The sequence below is a fragment of the Lactuca virosa genome, chromosome 4, assembly GCF_052849685.1.
Source record: "Lactuca virosa cultivar CGN04683 chromosome 4, Lactuca_virosa_CGN04683_v6, whole genome shotgun sequence".
NCBI lineage: Eukaryota > Viridiplantae > Streptophyta > Magnoliopsida > Asterales > Asteraceae > Lactuca > Lactuca virosa.
In genome coordinates, this window is record NC_136429.1 from 416,938,535 (window position 1) to 416,961,138 (window position 22,604).

At 35.7% G+C, this 22,604-nt stretch overlaps 1 protein-coding gene and 1 pseudogene across 2 annotated transcripts; both read right to left on the bottom strand.

Moving 5' to 3' along the window:
- Nucleotides 1-4,256: 4,256 nt before the first annotated feature.
- Nucleotides 4,257-11,363, bottom strand: LOC145108951 (disease resistance protein RPV1-like; annotated as a pseudogene). Its single transcript, XR_013708676.1, has 8 exons — nucleotides 10,661-11,363; nucleotides 9,314-10,423; nucleotides 8,922-9,218; nucleotides 7,248-8,814; nucleotides 5,388-6,411; nucleotides 4,855-4,962; nucleotides 4,681-4,763; nucleotides 4,257-4,591 (listed from the first exon to the last, which is right to left on the bottom strand). The product of XR_013708676.1 is annotated as a disease resistance protein RPV1-like (transcript).
- A 3,879-nt stretch (nucleotides 11,364-15,242) lies between these two features.
- Nucleotides 15,243-17,253, bottom strand: LOC145106549 (uncharacterized). The gene is made up of 6 exons (XM_079043503.1): nucleotides 17,229-17,253; nucleotides 16,382-17,164; nucleotides 16,265-16,339; nucleotides 16,089-16,201; nucleotides 15,632-16,011; nucleotides 15,243-15,471 (listed from the first exon to the last, which is right to left on the bottom strand). The coding sequence occupies exons 1-6, from the start codon at nucleotides 17,251-17,253 to the stop codon at nucleotides 15,243-15,245; spliced, it is 1,605 nt and encodes a 534-aa protein (XP_078899629.1).
- Between the last annotated feature and the right edge of the window lie 5,351 nt (nucleotides 17,254-22,604).

A 22,604-nucleotide genomic window follows, 5' to 3' on the forward strand; every position in this document is an offset into this window, starting at 1 on the left:
ACCATGTGGGGAGCCCATGCCATTCGTAGGTAAAGACCATGTGGGGGAGCCCATGACATGGTGGTATAAGACCCTGGCAGGAGCCCACAACATCCTTATATGTTTATGTATGTGTTATGTAGTATGATAGATACTTCTATGATATATGATATGCTAGTTGATTATATGGTCATTGCATGGAAGACCCCGGGGGGAGCCCGTGGCAGTTGGATATAAGACCATGTGGGGGAGCCCATTGCATTCCTAGGTAAGACCATGGGGGGAGCCCATGGCATGAAGGTATAAGACCTTGGGGGGAGCCCACCTCATCCTTATATGTTAGTATGCATTGCTTATGTGATATATGTAGCTTTTATAACTAATATGGTATGTGTTATGTGGATTGTATGTGGGGTATGCTCTGGGGGACTCACTAAGCTTTGTGCTTACGGTTTACAGTTTTGGTTTTCAAGTATCATCGATTTGGAAAATAAGGGCTTGGATTGATCATAGTGCACACACCTATGATTTCCGCAATGAATGATTTTGGGATGAACTCTGATAAATGTTTTACTTAATGATGATTTGAAATGTTTGAAATAAATGGTATCAATGTTTTAGCTATATTAAAAAAATGAAATTTTTACCCGTGATTTTTGGGTCGTTACAATAATATAACTATATTTATATTTATGGTCCTTTAACTTACCCTATATTTACAATAAATAACGTATCTTTATTTGAGTGCGGTGTAAATGAATACCACTATGATCAAATCAAAATAATATAACTATATTTACATTTATGGTCCTTTAACTTACTCTACATTTATAATAAATACGCTATCTTTATTTCAGTGCGATATAAATGAATACCACTACGATCAAATCTAAATAATATAAGTATATTTACATATACGGTCCTTTAACTTACCCTATAATTTATATAATATTCCTTTTCATGTCAAAAGTTTTACTATAAATGAATGTGTCCCAAACTTCATTTGCATTGTACGATATTTTGAAAAACAATAGGCTAAGTAAAAAAAATGAGTCGGCCATAATATTTGCCATCATTTGATGAGTTAAATTACGAGGTATCTTCGTTTATTATTATTCATATATTTATGTTTTTATATATCACATATTTATATTTGTATGTATTGATTAGGCTAATGATATTTACACAAACAATGCATCTCAAGATGACGAGAATGAAAATACTTACTTCATCAGTGACACTTCAGAATTTGAAACTAGCATGGTATACAATTTTAGATTTATTAATATGGTTATTAATCAATAAGTTTACTTGTATCTAATAAAAAAAATATTTTTTAGGTATTTAATTCTCGTCAACAACTAATAGTCTGGGTGCAAAATACGGGGAGTGGACTTGGTTACGTTATTGTAATAAAAAGATCGACTCCTAACTTAAATATATTTTTTTTCAATGTGATCGCAGCGGTACATACAAAAGTAAAAAAACATCCACAAAAAATACCGGTACCAAAAAATAAACTGTCAATTTGCACTAAAAGGCAAGTATTCATCAAAAGATAATCGTTGGTCATTAAAAGCCATATGTGAAATACATAATCACGAGCCCGCCTTATATTTAGAAAGTCACCCATATCCAAGGCGTCTTTCTGAAGATGAAACCCGATTAGTGGAAGATTTGATAAGAAAAATGTGAAACCAAAAGATATATTATCTACATTAAAGAAGGAAAATGTAGAAAATTTATACATTCTTCCAACTATATATAATGCATGCCAAAAATTCAATATGAAAGAGAATAGTGGCAAAACACAAATGCAAGTTGTTATGTCTTTCTTGGCTGAGAATGGCTATATCTACTACAGTCGTGCCGATAAGTCAACCAACGAGCTTCGATATTTGTTTTTTGCTCACCACAGATCATTGGAGATGTGGCGTGCATTCCCACATGTCATGTTGATGGATACAACATACAAAACAAACAGGTACGAGATTTCCTTCCTTGAAATAGTTGGTGTAACTCCAACTATCAGGCATTTTGCGTAGCATTTGTCTACATGCATAAGGAAATAGAATCCAACTACACTTGAGCACTAGAGTGCTTAAAATCAACAATAGATAGACGCATGTTTACACGTGTAATTGTAACAGATAGAGACATGGCTTGCATGAACGCATGCAATAATGTATTTCCAGAAGCTAAAGGATTACTTTGTAGATGGCATATCAATACAAGCATTAAGAGAAAATACAAAACATTTTTAGTGCATCGTCGTTGTTGGACCTCCTTTTATAAAGGTTGGAAAAAATTAGTTGAATCTGAAACTGAGGAAGCATACAATTCCAATCTCTTACAAGTAGAAAACATTCTGGTGGACTACAAAGGTATTTATTTAACATATCTTTTAGATTTGTTAGAAGATGATGATGTTGATGTTGAAGGCCAAATGTCTAACACACAGTTGAAAAAACAATCAAGATCTAGTAAGTTCAGTTGGGTGCGGAAGTTAAAACATATATTTTCACCATCAACAACTTCGCTTCGGGAACCTACTTCTCACAAAAACAAAGTACCAAGTGGACATCCGCGGTTGAGTACACAAACAAGACCTCCTGTTCTGCCTACTTAAGATCCAACAACTCAATATCCTCGTAGACATAGTTTTGCGACGTCTATGTCAGATTATAATGAGTCTAATCAGTTTGATTTAAACCAGGAACCAGAGAGGCACAATACATTTTCGTTTCAACAACCTTCAACATTTTATTCAAATTCACTTATGAGTGAAATTCCAAATGAATTACATCCATACGTTACAAACATTATAGATATGGAGGGAGATGTAAACTGTGGATTTCGGGCAATAGCTGTCTCCCTCGGGTGTAGTCAAAATTATTGGCGTCAAATCCGCTCAAAATTATACAATGAGTTATTAGAAAATTGGGGACGATATGCAATGATTTTTCGGGATGATATAAACAACGTACATCACTCGTTGAGTTTCACTGGATTGGGTTCTGCACAAAGTGCATATTGGTTGATTATGCCGGATACTGGATTCCTCATTGCTAATAAGTATGGTGCAATCATTTATTTTTTTAGACAAACAAGGTTCATTGACCTGTTTTCCGCTTTGGCATGGCCCGCATGACATCTCACATCATATTGTTATCGCCTTCGTTTATAATGACCATTACGTAAAAGTTGATTTACAAGAATCACATCCAATGCCTACAGTTTTGTCACTTTGGTGTCACCACAGATCAAAACGTTCTATTGGATGGGAAATAATGTATAATGCTCGACTTAATGCATATATTCCACCGAATGCACCACGTAATAATTGTAATATTCATATAGTTGATGTCCCTGATAATTAATAAAATTAAAATATGACAGTGTTTGATAAAACGATGGTAAATAAAAATGACAATTTTATTTATTATAGTTGTGAAAATATCATATTATGTTTTTTATTGTTCATTTAATTGTTCGTGATCGTTATTTATCGTTTAAGGTTAAATGAAGTAATATGAACAAATCTATATTCATGTTCGTTAGGTTCGTTGCCCGGTTGATATCGCTAATATTAAAACTTAAAGAAAATTTTAAACTTAGAAATATTATATGAAATTCCCTATAATAAAATTGAGATATTATACAAAATAAAATTGATTATGTAATGATAAAAAATAAATTGGATTATGTAAGTATACAAAATAAAATTGATATATTATATGACAATTTCAATATTTAATAGTTGAATGTGTAAATTAAAAGTTAAATATATGTTAAAGGGTCATAAATAAAAATTTTAATAAATTCATAAAGGAAGAAATCGTAAGTTAAGATATTTTATTTATTTATTTATTTACTTTACTAGTTTTAAGACCCATGTATTACATGGGTTAATTTGAAAAAAAAAAGTTAAATATAAAGATCAAAATATTTGACAACGTTGAATTTATAAAAAAATAAAAAAAAAAAAGAATGAATTATTATAATGAAAATGTTTTTTATATTTTAAATTTAAACAAATAATTTAAATAAATAAAAGAAATTAATGAGCTTTAATTTTGGAAATTTTGAAATTAAAAGGTAAGTTCATTAATGAAATTGATATCTATTTATTACTACATTTATTACAATTATTACATTAAAATATTATATGAAATTTTATAAAATAAAAAAAAAACTCATAAAATGACATGTGGAAAAAAATTAATTCAAAATAACTACAAAATGATATTTGGCAAATTGAATGAGAGTGTGACAAGTGGCAAAAAAAACTTTCATTTATTAGAGAGGATTAACTAAAGACAATAAAGACATCATTATGATCGAGACTCCCCATCTTTATTATGTAAATTAATCATCTTCTGTCCCATCAAATTCAATTAATACAAGTCAAAACCATTTTGACACTTAAAAATGGTTTTTAATCGGGTTTATTTAGAATACCCCTTCCCTGTCCTAAAACCTCACATACTTGAGACATGAACGCTGACAAATAAGATATCTTGGCATAGATTTTAGGGTTGTTTGAAATTTTGCAGTTCATATAATTCTTGATAATGGAAAGTCTCGACCTCGTCATCAGTTCTTTCAGTACCTACAGATTTTAAGATGAACACAAAGATCGATAAAAAGTAGATTGCCTATTTAGGGATCAAAGGAAGGTCAATTAACAATATTATTCACCTCAGTTGGCAAGATTGTTGAAGAATGAAATCTATGTAGTGTTCCATCCTCCATGTTCAGTGCAATAACACCTTGGCAGCTGCCTGGTAGAAATCAATTATATGATCAAATCACTTTTTGACATATATACATAAACCATACGAAATCAAGGGAAAAAAAACAAAGTTAACATACCATCACTACCCATGATTAGATCCAAAGAAAAATAGTCCATAAAGAAATGTGTGTTATGTTTCATGTCCAGTTCTATCAGCAGCATACACACAAAATAAACCTGGCCCTCTATAAAATAACATGAAGAAAGTTACATGTGGAAAAGTTTTCTTTTATATTATAAGAGAACCATCATATAAATTCAGAGTATGATGATCAACAGAAAACAGAGGAGACTCCTCTTGTAGGTGCCTGCATGAATCAAGAATCCCTCTACCCAACTATAGCATTGTACTTTTTAAACTTTTCTATTTAAAAAAGACAAAATTGCAAAAATGGTCCCTGTAGTATGCAAAATTTTGGGGTTTTAGTCAAAACCCCGAGTTTTTTGGATTCATGGTCCTTTTAGAGTGGTTTGTATGTGAAAATAGTGCCTCCGAAAATTGAAATGACTATAATACCCTTGAGGTATTTATTTTTCATTTTTATTTCATTTTTTAAAAAAATTTAATATTTATTTATTTATTTTAACAATTAAAAAAATAATAGAGGACCTCTCTCTCATCACCCAAAACACCCACTCTCATTGTAGAACCAGTGACGAAGGAAAGGACCGGTGATTCTTTGCTGGTAGTAGCAGACCCAACCTTCTCCGCCTATTTCCACCACGCACCCACTGTGAAACACCCCTTCACAGCCCTCTCAACGATTGTCATCCCGTTCGTCTCCTTTCCCTGTCGAAGAACTAGAATCACCGGTGATGTTTTCCCGGTTCCCCATTGCCGCCACCTCCATATCCCTTCCCTTCCTCCTTCTGCAGAGAAACACCACCACAAGCACCCTCTCTGGCTGTTGCTACCCTTCTCAACCCCCACAACCCCGATTGAAGGCTTGAACCGTCGGAAAAATCGACTCCTCCTTCGTGCTTCATAGCGAATCAGGAAAAGAAGAAAGAAAGAAGGTTGCTGTTGCTTTCGGTCCCTTTTCGTCTACGATCAAATGGGAATCGAAGACCCATTCCCTTTCGTTTGACTGACAGACCAAACACAACCATCACAAGTCTCGATTTTCACCCTTATTGCTCGATTGAACTCCTCAGGACCACCGAATTTATTCCCACATATTCCTATCTTGCAATCGGTTTGTATCACTTCACATATATCTTGAATCACCATCACAAAAGTAACCCATTACTGCCAGAAAGAACCCATCACAACTAGCCACTTCTACCATTGGAATCTGAATGATTGGGTCAATGATTGAGTCAGATTGAGATCTAGATCTAGGAAAGAACACAACACTCAGAGTGATGATTGCTTTAACTCGATCTGGCCGGAAAAGGAAAAAACGTCAGGAAGCGTATGCACCATGAAGGGTGCGACGAAGGGGTGTCAGGTCTTTTAGCGGTGTGGGTGACGAGCCATGGTGTGTGCCATCAAACGAGATTTTCGTTGCAACCGACATGAACCTAGCTGCTGTCGATCACGAGCTCGACATTCTACACATCAGGATTCAAAGGAGGACGAGGTGTAGACATCTTGAATCGCTTTCATATAAGAGGGATGAGAGTGTTTACGTCTGCAATTTTTTTAAGAGAGAAACCACGACCAAATGAGAGATGGATAAGTGGGTCCACTTTTATATTTAATAATAATAACATTTTTAAAAAGTAAAAGAAAAATAAAAACTAAATTCATTAAGGGTATAATAGTCCTTTTAGTTTGAACTGGGACCAAAACTGCAAACAAACTAGCTCAAAAGGACCACCAACCCAAAAAACTCGTTGTTTGAACCAAAACCCCAGAAAAATGCATACCACAGGGACCATTTTTGCAATTTTGTCTTTAAAAAATTATACTTCCAAAAAAATACCCAGTTATAACATCATACTTTCATTTTTTATTAGAATGTTTTAATTTGAAAATCTACCAAAGGTTCTAGCATCGTCATATACATTTTTAACTTATTATGCACTTTAAAAATTCCACCCTGACTATATTATGGCACTTTTAACTTTTTCATATTAAAACATTATATTTTGAATAATCTACCCAATTATAACATTGTACTCTAAAAAATCTTATGAGAACATAACACTTTGAAAAAATACCCAAGTATGGCATTCTACTTTTAATTTTTTACTTATTAGAACATTATATTTTGAATAATCTACCTAATTGATAGTTTGGAAGAAACCCATAAATGACAAGTAAGATATTCAATGAAAAAAGAAATATCATGGCTGGATTTTTGAACTCGGATAAGGCTACAACTTTAACAGAAACGAATACGATATAGTATAGATTCTTGTATAAATATTACTTGTATTTTTTGAATATAAATTATAGTCATATCAGTTTTGAAATTGAAATCAAAGTAAGATGATCGATGAAAAGTCAAAATTTAGAAAATACCTGCTATAATAGTTCTTTGTGAATTGGTTTTTTTGGGCCTTCTGAGCATCTCAAAATCATCCCATCACTAAGTAGCAGAATGTGTCATGGTATTCTGATGTTTGTATCTCGGATGTAAACACACACGACTCAAGAAGCTGTCTCGACCCTCGAATACGCAGACCTTTCAACAAAAGAATGCTTTTTGGAAGATGACTTATGCTTGTACCTTCTATATCTAACTCTTTTAAACATTGCAAACGTCCAAATTCCTCAGGCAATTTCTCAACTTGAATACAATAGCGTAGATAGAAATATTTTAGACATTTAATCCTATAGATGCTATTCGGGATATCTTGTAAAACCTTGCAGTGTGTTAGGATTAGCTTCTCTAAACATTCTAATTGGCCAATATCCTCAGGTAACTTCTCAAGCAACGAACATGCATGAAGTTTGAGATGTTTCAACATACAGATGCTATCTGGAAGATGTTCAATCATTGTAGATGACAAAGTTAGCTTCTCCAGACAATCTAATCGGCCAAGATCCTTGGGTAATTTCTCAAATAGCATACAGGAATTAAGTTTCAGTGCTTTCAAATGTTTCAATATATAAATGCTATCTGGAAGATGGTTGATTTTAGTAGACGATAAAATTAGCTCCTCGAGACATTTTAACTGGCCAAGGTTCTTGGGTACCTCTAAAATACTGCCTTCCAGTTTAAGCTTTCTTAAACGTTGTAACCCACAAATGCTTCTTGAAAACGTATCAAGGTTTGTGCAAGCACACATACCTACAGAAATAAGCATCTCAAGATTTCTAGTCAGTGAGTGTTGATCTTCTATATAAAAACAACTAAACTGAAACTTTGGCAAGTTATTGTCAGGATGAAATGGGCATCTTTCTAAGGATTCTGCAGTCAGATGCAACTCGGCTAAAGGATCGGCCTCAAGTGATTCATGCACACTACAAGAGGTGTTATCCTTTATGTCAAAAAACAAAGAAATCTAAACCCCAAACAACTAGTTAAGCCCAAGTGGAAAAGCCTCTTTAGACATCCAATGGGAGTGTGAAGTTCAACCAAATTACAACATCCCTGAAGATCTAACTTCTCAAGATTTGGAGTCATCCCAAGGTCAAGTTTCCTCAACTTTGAATGACTGATGTCAAGGTTGACGAGCTTTTGACATTTATCAGTCATGTGAATTTCTTCCAAAAAATAACAATTTTCAAGATCCAACTTCTCGAGATTCGGAGTCAGCCCAATGTCAATGGTACTCAACTTTGAATTAGTGACTAGTAGGGATCTGAGATTTTGACATTTACTGGGCATTCGAAGTTCTATCAAATCACAGCATTCAACAAGAATCAAAGTCTCGAGATTCAGAGCCAGCTCAAGGTTAAGGGTCCTCAACCTTGAATGATTGAGGTCAATGTATATTAGCTTTAAGCATCTAATGGAGAGGTGAAGTTCTACCAAATTAGAACATCCTCCAAGAGTCAAAGTCTCAAGATTTGGAGTAAGCCCAAGGTCAAGGGTACTCAACATGGAACGACTAAGGTCAAGGAATCTGAGCTTTTCTAGAACCTAAAATAAGCAAACAAAAAGTGGATCAATAATTGTGTAATAACAAATTAATGGATGTATAACATTATAATTAATCATGCAAAACAATTTACCAACCCTAATCCTACCTTCTTTTCTCCCCCTTCCCAAAATTGTAGTAATCTGCTTCCAACCATCTTAAGTGCAACAAGATTATTTGCTTGAAATGTTTCGGGTAGAGACCTAAAAGGGTACCGCTTGAAATTCAGATATCTTAAAGCATTTGGAAAATCTAGGCTGACTATATTAATTGTCCAAGATTGCGGACGATATCCCATAGCCACAGAAAGAAATCTAAGTTTCTTCATCTTTCCAAAACCTTTCATTACAATAAGCTTACGGCGTTTTTGAGTGTCCAGTCTTATGCATCTTGTTGCTTTAGTGCCCTGTAATCCAAAAGAAATCACTGTGAAACTTGTCTCCTACCAAATGAAAATGTTGAATGTGTTATTACCAACTTACAAAATAAACCGATCCTTACCAAATCATTAGCCAATATATCTTCAATTTCTTCGTCTATCCACAATCGGCTATGTTTATGAGATTTATCTGGGTGTGAGCGACGAACAATATTCCTGCCCATTTCTTCAATATGGTCATGCATGTCCACCCACTCATTATTAGAATTACTCTTAATAGTTACGAGAGATCTTTGCTCAAGAACTCTTAAACCATTTCTAGCATGAAATCCACAGCTTTCAAGTGCTTTGATTACGTTGTCTTTGTGCCAACCTTTCAGGATGCATGCAATATCCAAGAATATCTCCTTGTAATCCTCTTCTAGACCGATATAGCTTAATTCCAATTTTTTCAAAGTTTCTGCTAACGGAATTGTTTTTAGTCTGTTTAGGGCATCTATCCATTCAAGCTCATTTTTACCACAGAGAAACGAACCCAACACTCTGATCGTTAAAGGAAGACCAGCAGCATATCGTACAACTTGTTTGGATAGCATTTGGTGCCTTTGAATTGGAATATCTCTGCCAAATGCATAGTTATTGAAGAGGCAAATTGCTTCTCGATCCGATAAGAGATTGATATTATGGATCAATTTCATTCTGTGTGCTTCCAAAACTTGCTCGTCTCTTGTTGTAATGATAATTACACTTCCCGGCTTAAACCAGTTAGGCTCGCCTGCTAATGCCTCAAGTTGGTTTATATGATCCACATCATCTAGAACAACAAGAACCTTCCTATCATGCATCATTTTCTTCATCATGTGTTTCCCATCATAAACACTATTTATGTTGATGCCATTATCATTTAAAAGGTCTGAAAGGACTTGCTTTTGCAATGACTTCAAACCGGACAAAGAAGCATTTGAAACTTCTCTGACATTCTCAACAAAGCTTTTACCTTCAAACTGAAATGATATATGATCAAAAACAGCTCTAGCCAGAGTTGTCTTCCCGCCACCTCCCATCCCCTTGATCCCCATCATGCGAACATCATCAGAACCGGTTTCTAAAGATGATACAACTTCCTTGACCCTGGACTCCATTCCTACTAATTTTTCATCGATGTTGAAACTGATGGAAGTAACTCTAGTGAAATCTCTGCAACAATTTTTTGGATAAATTTAGCTTCATGCCTGTATTTTAAAGAAGATTCAATTAGCTTACTCAAAATCTCAGATGACAGGTTACTTTGATCTATCTATAAAATACAACCCTATATGAAAAATGACATATATAGTTGTATAATCATATTTCATGGTTAATCTTTTTGACGTGACTCAGAGACTGAGTTAAATCTAAGATGCAGGGTACATGTAGATCAGAAAGAAACAAAATACGAGAATACTGCAGTTAGCTAATGAAAGAATTACCCATCAGTAGTGTTCTTCAACTCCCACCCAGCCAGATCTGCTGCTTCTTTCAGAGCCTCCCTCCATTCCTCAGCAACCTCTTCCTTTTCATGTTTGGCAAAGACTTCTTCAATTACTGCCCCACTTTGTTTGCGGACTTCTGAAGGTTCCACATCATAGAAAACGGGGTAAGCAGTGTGCTCGGTCGTCTTGTGAAATTTCATTATCTTCACAAGCTCATCCAAGCACCAAGAAGAAGAAGCATAGTTCTTGGAGAAAACAATGATATAAAATTTAGACTCTTCAATCGATCTGGTGAGCTCATCACTAATCCTTTTCCCTTTCTTGATTCTCTCATCGTCCTTGTATGTATGAATGTTTTTCTGTTGAAGAGCATAATAAAGATGATCAATGAAGTTCATACGAGTGTCTTCACCTCTGAAACTCAAAAATACATCATACTTAAAACTCTTGCGAATGGATGAAGTTGAAGAATACGCCATTGAGGTATGCTTGAAGGATTCTATGAAATTAAAACCTTTGGAGAAAGTTTATGGGATACGATGCAAACAGACTTGGATGAGAATATGAGATGAGTTGACTTACTATCAAAAGAGCAGAATTGGATGAGAATATGAGGTGAGTTGACTTACTATCAAAAGAGCAGAAAGAATCTAGAACAGGTGTGTGAACATGATGTGTTTGTTTGAAAAACCTTTGGAATATAGTGTAGAAAGCAAAGATGCTTTATGGTCGAAAGAGAAAGGACAGTTATTACGAGTGTTTTAAAAAAATATTTACCTACCATTGTGATTTGAAACTTATTTACCAATTTATGGTAGTTTACACTCCCGCGCCCCAAAAAATATTTTTTTTCTTAATTTATTAGTTAGAAGATTTATATATTACAAACTATACCATTTAAATAATTTATTATTAGTTAGCAAACCACTAGATTGGATCGATACTACACAACATTATTATATTTTAATCACATGCATTCTATATTTACTGGTTTATACATAAATCAAATTGCATTCAATAAATAAAAATATTTTCTTAAATATATGCTTTAGAAAATTATTATTTCACAAGGCATTGTTAGTGTAAAAATTTGATAATGCTTACAGATAAATTGTAATAAAAAGGTGATAAAAAAATCTGGCGTAATTAAAGGCTAATAATCACCAATAAAATATGAAAAAAAAAAAAACAAATCGAACACCATTAACATAAGCCGCATAAGGGTGATAGATACACAATACACAAAATTTGAACAACGTGCTTATAAAGTGAGTAAATTTTGATAAAGTTTTTTTAACAAATCTAATTCGATCAAACACCATCATGGATCAGCAAACATTTTTCTAGGTTTGGAAGGACATGCTTTTGGTAATGACCGGATTGTTTACAAATTCCGCAAAGATTAGTTTTTTTTCCCTTCTTTAATATCCTTTCCATTCCATAGTTGTGTCGATCGAGGGCGACCATTTTCCTTTCTTTTAAACTCCAAATTTGGAAGCATTTCTCAAATAGATATCTTGGGCCAATATGCTTTATGAGGAACCGGTAAAAACTCGGATGCCCAAGTAGCAGAATATTCAAAAATTGAGTAATATGGCTAAGGGAAAATGATACATAAGACCTATGAACTTTCTAGGATTTACCCTTTTAGTCACTAAACTTTTTTAGTGGCTTTATGAGGGAACGAATTGTGTTGCAACCTAGCAATTTAGTCCCTTTAACTTGTTATAGCCAGTTACCATGCCACATCGTCCCATTTTGACACATCATCGATGACATGATGAAAATGTATTTAAGTCTTGGACCCAAACGACGTCGTTTTGGAATGTGAAGCGTACAGGCCACGTTCACACTGTTCGCCGCCTCCGTATAAAATGTGAAGCTTGTGCCCTAAAATGGCACAATTCATAACCTGGTTACCCCGACTGCACCCTAAACTTCGATACCAATCGCAGAAACGATGCCTTCACGATCATCTAAAGATCACAGTTGGTCACCTAACTACAATCAGCACATGGTTGAAAATGTCTCGAATGGTGTCACAAATGAAGACCTGACGATCAATCTGCTGACACAGTTGGAGGTGTCGCTTGTGAGGGAAGAGATTGCAAACGACCTTCGTGAACTACGCCACAGCCTCATTAGAGAGATGGACGCCCTAAATCATGAAGTCGATGATGTTAGGGCAGGTCAACTCGATCTATCTAATATGGTTGCTGATTTGAAGAATCATTTCAGTTCATTGCAAGCGTCGTATGTCAAACTTATTCTGGGAAAAAAGAAGTCGAAGAAAGTGAAATGGGTCTTTGGGGTTTGTGTCATTGCTGTTTTGGGGGTTTTAACCTACAGGTTGTTTAAATGACAGAAAAATTGTAGGTTAAACATTTTAATCCTGGGTTTCTATTTTGTTTTGATGTGCATCTTGTTTATTCTCCTTATTAGTAATAGTTTTTGGTGGTTGTCTTTTGGTTTGTGATCATGATGTTGTGATGATCAATATTTTGATGGTAGTCACAGGTGATGGTTCTCGTATGTACTTAGATAGTTGTGGAAATCCTGTTATAAGTTGTTCAATAGATGTAAAGATGCAAAAACCCATGAATGAAATGTTGATTAACTTAACTTGTTCCTGTTATAAATGGAGTACTCTTATGAACGTAAATGTGCGTGTGTCGTGAAGAAGTAGCCCTTTTTATGTTGATTTTGTTCTTGGGACAACATGAAACACTCAAACATTTTATACCATTAAAACATGAACCCCAATGTTTGTGTTTGTTTGTGGGGACATGGGACAAAAGAGAAAAATCTAATACCCAGATTTGTCGTTGCCTCTAACACATAAATGGAAAACACTGAAAAGTGCTTTTTTGTTGTATTTGTCCCTATTTGTGAATGCCCATTCTGAAATATTGCCTAGAAGAAATGAAGGGAAGAAATGAAATACCCCTAATGGGTTAAGTCAAATAACAAAGTTATGACTGAAATACCCCTAGTAGGTTAAGTGACATAATTACTATTGACTGAAATACCCCTAGTGGGTTAAGTGACATAATTACTATTGACTGAAATACCCCTAGTGGTTTAGGTCATATAATAAAGATTGACTGAAATACCCTTGTTGGGTGTGGTAAACAAAATGACACAAATACCCCTAGTTCTTTAACTAATTAAAATGAGATTAATACACCTTAGGGGACTGTATGTAATTAACTCATCCGAATGACTAAATTACCCCTAAACTATCATGGACATGCCCTTTTTAACTAATTAAAATGAGAGTAATACACATAGGGGGACAGGAGACTGTATGTATTTTATGACTCTTTAGTTGACTAAAATACCCCTACGTTAATAATAACTTGAATACACCTATTGGATTAACTCATTTGGATGACTAAATTATCTGTAAACTAACATTCACAGGCCCTCTTTGATTGACTAAAATACTCCTATTATATTAACTGATTCAAATGACTAAAATACCCTTACTATAATAAGTACATGAAATACCATACCCCTATTATATTAACTGATTCAAATGACTAAAGTACCCCTACTATAATAAGTACATGAAATACCATACCCCTATTATATTAACTGATTCAAATGACTAAAATACCGATACTATAATAAGTACATGAAATACCAGTGTTATTAATCTAATTTCGTTAACTAAAATACCCCTACTGTAATAATAATATTGAAATGCCCTCCTGAAAAATGTTATTGACTAAATTACCCCTAATGTGTACACAATACTATAAATAAGACCATACATATACATATTATAGTATTGGCAAATCAAAACAATTTAGTCAATAAACAAAAGCTTGCTAACATGACCTAACACTACTATAAATGTTATTGACTAAATTACCTCGTACACAATACTATAAATAAAACCATACATATTATAAATACAAACACACATCCAAATATCAAATGTTAAAATAGTTATAACATACATCAACATAGCAAACATAAATTGCTTTGTTCAATCCACATAACAAAAACACATATAGAAGTGTAATTAATCTAACTCCATTGGCGATCCAACACTACTACCTTCACCTGCAACTCTTTTAGCAAGCTTTAGTTTAAGAATTCTCTCTGACTTTTTCCTCTTGCTTGGTTGACCCATAGTATTCACTTGCCTAACAACTTGATTAACCCTGCCCAGTTCCTCAACTTCATTAACCCTCACCTCTTGCTCAGATTCATTTACCCTCATAGCTTCATCAGTTTGTGGCTCAACTGCATCACCCATCACAACATCCTCTCCACCCCCTTGCATATTCACTGATTCTTGTGTTTGCATTATTTTTTGTTTCTTTGTCACATTAGTTTTAGGTGGCCTTGGAACTTGAGTGCAAGTGGTCTTGTTGTGCCCTTTTTCTTTGCATATGCCACAAGAAACCTTTTTCCATGCCTTTGAAATAGTGTGTTTTCCAGACCTTTCAGAAGCATCCCTTATTCTTTTGACTGTTAGCCTGCCTGACATTCTTCTTTTTAAAGGAGGCAATGGAGGTGTAAAGGTTGTTGAAGGCCACATGTTCATCCCATTCATACCACTAATAGACTATTTGTAAGTATTATTGTAGAAGGTTGCCAGGTACAAAGGGTCTACATATGGCCCATCAGGTGTTACGTTTAAAAACGCTAATGTAGCTACTGAATGAACACAACCATACCCATTTAGTTTCCATAACCTACAACTGCATTCCTTTTTTGTGACATCAACAATGTAAGACTCATCCATTTTCCTTGTTTCAAACTTCATACTCCTACAAGACACAACTTGCCAATGCCTACATAAAGTAATGCAAATTTTAGAGTTGACAGAGGTAAGTTATGTATGAATAAAAAGTGTGCATACCTTTACTCATTTTGGAGAATATTCAATCTTGTTCTGATGTTTGGACAAACAGAATAACGTTTCCATCCTTGACCTATGAGTTTCATACTGACCATCCTTTGCATGACATATATACGAATGTCCTCCAACATGCTAATAATAGGTTTCTTCCTAGCATCCAAAAGGACATTACTAAAGCTCTATGAAAAACCATTCTCCACAGATTCACATGATGAATGATGAACTCTAAAAAAGCTAGAGACCAAGTCTTTGGATCTCTATCAATAAGATGCTTAGCCGCTTCTGGATTCAACTTTTCAATATCTTTCATGACTGTGTTAAAATGTGCTTCAGTTGTTGCCTTGCTTGCTCTCCAAAACAAATTTTCAAACTTGGCTCCACTAAACCTCTTTCTAAAGTTAGCATATATATGCCTAGCACACTGTCTAAGTTCTGCTGCTGGGAATACTTCTTTGAATGCCTCAACCAAACCCTGCACATATACCGGTAATAGGTGAAGTTACAAATGTAAATATTTACTATACTATGTTAAATACTTTATAAACATACCTTGTGTTGATCAGAAATTAAGACCAAACCGCTTCCATCATTCCAACATTGCAAATCTTCTGCAAGATTTTCTATGAACCATTTCCAATTCTCTTTGTTTTCCACACATACAACTGCCCAAGCAATTGGGAATATTCCATTGTTAGTATCCCTACTAACAACACACAACAACTTACCTTGACAAAAAGTTTTCAAGAAACAACCATCCAAGTTAATGATCCGTCTACACCCTCCGCGCCACCCTTCTTTGACTGCATGAAATCATATGTAAATCTAGATGAAGTAATTCTTACCATCAGGCATTGTACCCACATAAATTTTAACAGTGGATCCAGGATTTGATCTTTTAATCTCCTCACCGTAAGACCATATTCTAGCATAATTTTCTGCAATCGTGCCTTCAACTAGACTCAATACATACTTCTTGGCTCTCCTACACTGACTCATACTTACTGCAATGCCAAAAGTGGTTTTGACCTCCTCTTTTATTAATCTCACACTCATCTTCTGATTGTTGAAAAATTGTTGGGTAAAGTGGGTACCTATCCATCTATAAGTTACAATTGATCCGAATTTGAAATTCTTTGAACAATTGTGCTCACTAATAAAAGACTTAATTTGGAAAGACTTATCATCACTCATCCATGAACCCCAAACCCTAAATGTACATTTTCCATCACAACATTTGGTTAGCAACCGTCTACTATCATTTTTCAGAAAACATAATTGATAACCATTTGCAACAACATAGTGACAGAGCATGTATTTTAATTGTTTAGGACTCTCAAACCTCATACCTAACACAGGTTCCTGCTCCATCCAGTGAAGCTTTTCATTGAAAATGTTTTGCAACTGAGGATAAACATCTTCATCATCATCCATTCCTTCTTCCAAAGGGCCACCCAAAGAAGTTGCATTCTCACCCATTTCGACATCATGGCCATTATCCTTTTTGACAAAATGAGGACTACTATGGTTATCCTCGTCTTCATCAGCATCCACATCTTCAGCCCCATGGTCATCCTCATCCTCATCTTCATTTTCATTTTCATTTTCAACCTCATCATCAAAATGGCCTGACCCAATTTATTTAACTAGTCCTACAACATCAAGAACTTCTTCCACTATGCTATCAATTACCTCTTCTTTGTGTTCTTCCAACCATTTCTGCATGTTAGTATTACCAAAATGGTCTATATACATAGGAAGTATAGCACCACATTCATACGCTATTGCTATAAAATCGACATAATCCAACTCATTTGAAATTAAGGTCAGACCTTTGGGAAAATTAATATCTGGTTAACAGTAATAGAGTTTCACACACTTTTCTCCGGTGAACCTTTCCAAAAATTCATAACACTCGTTCTTGTCCATGCCTGAGAAATCGATGTCCAACAACCTCTGAGTAATCCCCCTGGTATAGTGTATAGAGTATTTTGCAAAGATTCCTTGGAAATGCACATTGACTTAGATGAATGCGAGATCCATGTTTGAGCTTTGAGGAGACAGAACGAATTGAAGGGTTTATTGAATGAGCTGGAAGTGGTGAATGGTGAACAGTAGACGAAAAAAGATCTCGTTTAAGTAAAACTATAAAACTATTAGTAAATGACATGGAATACACAGTCAACAAGGCAAGGGGTTTAAGTAACACATGTGGCAGGAATCTGACCGGCTAACCCCTTCAAAATTGACATAATGACATAATTGACTCGACGAAATAAAGTTTTGTTCCCTCATAAAGCCACTAAAAAAGTTTAGTGGCTAAAAGGGTAAACCCTAGAAAGTTCATAGGTCTTATGTGTCATTTTCCCTATGGCTAAATATATTGATAACTATGCAAGGACAGATAAGCACATGCACTTAATACATGAGAACATGGATATTTATATACCTCCCACTTACCACATGCAAAGGTGGAGCCACATGAGAGTCAGGGTAAGCCCCAGCACACCCTCAAACTCTAAAAAATAAATTTACTTATATATATAAGCATATTGGTCCCTTTGTCAATTATTTTTTGTCCTCTACATTTTGTACAAGCATTTTATGCATAAAATCCGGCTAAAATCAAGTAGATCCATTTGAGTGCCAGTTGGGAAAAACCAGGTTCTCCGCATCTGCAGTCAACTCCTTCCCCACCTTCATTTCCAATGGAAGAAATGATGTTCTCCTCTATAACCTCTAGCAGTTCCCTACCACGTTTTGCTTCTCCATAGAAGTTCAACCTCCCACGTTTGATCTAACCGATTCTACTGCACGATTTATAACCAGATGGAAGTCTTTTTGTTAAGGAGTATAAAAAAGGCATCCCACCCTTTGATCCATTTTTCTTTATTTTGATTCGTTTTCTTTTCACCTAAATTGATTTGATTTATTGTTGTAGGTCAGGTTTGGTGTTGGATGACATCCAATCACCGTAATCGATCATAATTTCTCGAAGAAAGTGATTAATCTTTTATGCTAATCGATCGCAATTTCTCCTTTCTAGGTTAATCGCTCCTTCTTCTATCAACAAGGATTCGGTGCTTTAAGAAATCCCCAAGAATCAGGTAACATTTGCATCAATTTGTTTAATCAAAGCATTCAAATGTCATGTTGATTTAAGGATTTTCTTAATTCCCGTTATTTTTGTAGATTGGAGGATATTTCAAACTCTAATTCTTCCTTATGATATTCGGACAATTAATCTATGATTTATTCTTTGACAGGTTAGAAATACGGATGAGGTGAAACAAAATGGTAAATGTTAAGGTATGTTAGAACCCTAATAAATTTTATTCTTTTGGTAATTTCATCTGAATTTAGTAGGATTTTGAAGTAATTAGTGGTTTTAGAGATATGTTATCAGTGAGAACCTTTTACATAATGTTTTGGGTGTTATTCCTCCATAATATAACCGCGATGGCTTAAAGTATCTGCCTTGACTTCATATATCCCATTTAGACAAGTAATTAAATTCTACCCATAACTACAACAATAGTCAACTTGGATTGATTAGAAATCTTGCAGATGTTAAAGTTATTTCTAAATGGGTCTTTCTTTTCTTGGTAAGCTCATGTAGCTTTATCCATCTTTTTAGTTCTTAATTTATCAAGCTTTATCCATCATTTAGATTGTAACATTCCGTTTAAAATCAATAAAATAAATAATAAACTCTAAAGCCCTGGGATGTAATTATTATTATTATTTTATAGCCAAATCAATAATATTTAGCGGAGTGTTGGTTTCGGGGAGCCAATTGATATATTTTAGACTTTCGGGGGTTAAAGTGTAATTTCAGGATTTATGTTGAGAAGATTTTCAGAAGTCAGGGGGTGTTTGGTAAAATATTGGACTTATATTGAACAAGATTTCGAGGCTAAGGGGCCAAATGGTATATATTCGGGTTATGTTGAAAAGTTATGGCGAAGGAGGGTACAAACTTGTAAAAATGGATGGATGTTTGAAAAGAGCACGGGTTTAGACTCAGACTACCCTTTCCTTCTCGCTTCAAGTTTTAACATCGGTAACCCTAACCTTAGCGTACTCATCTTCAGCCGCCACCATTTTGAAGACGTTCTCAACCGCCGCTTGCACCACCGAGCTCAGCCACCACTCTTTCCGACTGCTACCTTGCCGAAGATCGCCGCCGCAACAACCCCTAATGTCGGAGACGCCATGGGCAACAGAAGAACCGCCGAAGACGGTGGGATACGCTGTGTTCGTCGTGCGTGAGTCATGAGCCACCGGAAGCGCTCGGTAAGTCCAACCGTAAACCTACCTTCTCTCTCTCTCTCATTGTTTTCTGTGGATACGATGTTGGAGACATCGTTATCATCGTCGGTGGTCGTTGGGCCACTGTTTCGTCTTTCCGGCAACGACTGCCGCCTAGGCGGTGGCTGTGTGGGTGCATGTTCGAGTATTTACATTGTTGTCGGTGTTGTGATTATTGTAAGAGCTATATTTAGCCGGAAAAAGCAAGTAAGGACCGCCACCACCACCGTGAGGTGGTAGCTGCCACCCACTGTCTGCATTCTGCCACCGCTAGCCATCATCTCTGGTGGTGGTGTGCATTTGGGTGCGTTTGGACTATTATTTGGAGTACTTTTGGTGTTGTCTTGGCCTAAAAACACAACCGCCACCACCACGAGGTGGTGACTGCCGTCGCGGACCGCCATTGACCACCACTACCCGAGGTGGTAGTGGGTGGTGCCCAACTTATGTAACACAAATTGACCTAAAGACCTAACCACTAATTAGCATGCGATTGTGTTGGAAACCCTAATTAGGGTTTAGAAAACCCTAATTTTGAAAATGTGAGTTTTGGATTTATCGGGACCCACGTTTGGACCATTGGATTTGGAATTTTGAATTAAGCCCGACCACATTGTATGTTTGGACTAGTGAAGTGGTAGACTTAATGGATTGAGTCCTTAATGGGTTAAGTAGGAACACTTAACCCTAATCGTCATTTTATGTGAAAACCCCTAATTGGGTTTGGGTTCTTGTTGGGCCATTTCTTGGATCGGGTTGCTGTGGGCCTTCTTGGGCCAAATGGGAACATGTTTATAGACTAAGGAAATTATTGGGCTTTTGGATAAGGCCCATTGGGAAGGATTTGACCCAATTTGGAAAATTGGGCCATAAGTGGGCCAAAATTGGGCCTTGATTATTATGAGATATTGGACCATCGGAATGCCAATTGTTTGGACTAGAATAAATGATTGGGCCTTAAGATAAGTCCTTGTAGAGGTTTGGGCCCAATTTGGAAAATTGGGCCAGATGTTGGGCCTTTGTTCATTGATTGGTTTTTAGGCTTTCAGAGTGTGTGTTTGGACCTTGGTTTTGGACCAAGTTAGGTTAAGGGTAAAATAGTCTTTTTACCCAAAGCATGGACTTATGGTTATGTATTGGAACCTAATTATTAATTGGGTGTTGTTTTGATGTTGACAGTTCGGGAATTTGTCATCCTGCAGCTAGAGTTTTATCTGCGGGACTTCGACAGTGTGAGGTGAGTCTCCTTACCATACCAATGGGTCGAAGGCACCAAGGCCGACCCATTTTATGATATGTGGTACACTAGTTGATATAGTGTTATGTGGCATGTTAGCTGGTCATGTGCTAGGAGGTATGCTTGTTGTATATGTGTTATACTTGTATGGAAGACCATGGGAGAGCCCATGGCACTTGGATGTAAGACCATGTAGGGAGCCCGACTTGATCGCAGCGTACACACCCGTGTTTCCGCAATATATTATTTTGGGACAAACTCTGATAAATTTTTTTAATTAATCATGTTTTTGGAATGTTTGGGTTTAGAAGATATCTGTGTTTGGACTATAATAAAAATAAATTTTTACCCTTTATTTTTGGGTCGTTACAGAGATGAGGTTAGAGGTTTCATTGGCATGTTCGAAAGCTCTTGCAAAATTCACATCTGGTATGGGTTTAACACAAGTAAGAATTTTCAAATAATTATCATTAACAAATCTTACATGTATTGTATTTTGTAACATCCCAAAAATGCCAATAGAATTTTTCATTTTAAACCATTAACTCAAACAACCAATTGCTCCCAAAACCAAACAAAGTTAAATGTATTTTCAAACATTAGAGTATATAAAAAGTAGTCAATACGGAAAAAGGCCATCAGAGGATGCGGTGCAGTCAAGCCATGCCCTTCCCTTTGGAACTGGAAGTACCTGAAAATGTTTAAACAACAAAACTGTAAGCACAAAGCTTAGTGAGTTCCCCAAAATACCACATACCATACATACATTGCCATATGCTACCCCCATGGTCTTCCCATGAAATGACATGGGCTGCCCCCATGGTATTACGTCCAAGTGTCATGGGCTACCCCCATGGTCTTTCATGCAAATGTCATGGGCTACCCTAATGGCTTTCATGCAAATGACATGGGTTGCCCCCATGGTCTTTCATACCAATGTCATAGGCTACCCCTATGGTCTTTCATACAAATGTCATGGGCTTTCCCCATGGTTTTTTATGCAAATGTCGCGGGACCCCTAAGGTTTTCCATGCAAGTATCACAAAGACAACTAGAACTCTACACAGTATAATGAGAAGACTCGCCTGACTCATGAAATCAGCTAAACCAAAACTCAATGCCCCACAATAGATGCTAAACACACCTATTAAAACATATAAGGTCTAACATTAGCCTATACATTGAATCCATCAATTTGACCAAAAGTCAACCATGCCAAAAAGTTAACGGTCAAAGTCAAGTCAACAACCAATAATACCAACAGTTGATCCTCACGTCATGACCAACCCTTGTTCATGTTGTGAGAACGCACTCAACCTGATTCTAACTCATTTCACACCAACTCATCCAACTTGTGTTGGATTAGTGTCTAAGCCCGTAACTATATTTGGTAAGTACTTGACCCGGTTGTGCATGGTCCTTTTGGGTTGCCTTCACCGTAGCAACTTAACAGGGTAACTTATGGAGAGAGAGAAAATATTATGGTTTATTAATATATTATAAGAATAATATATTAAAGG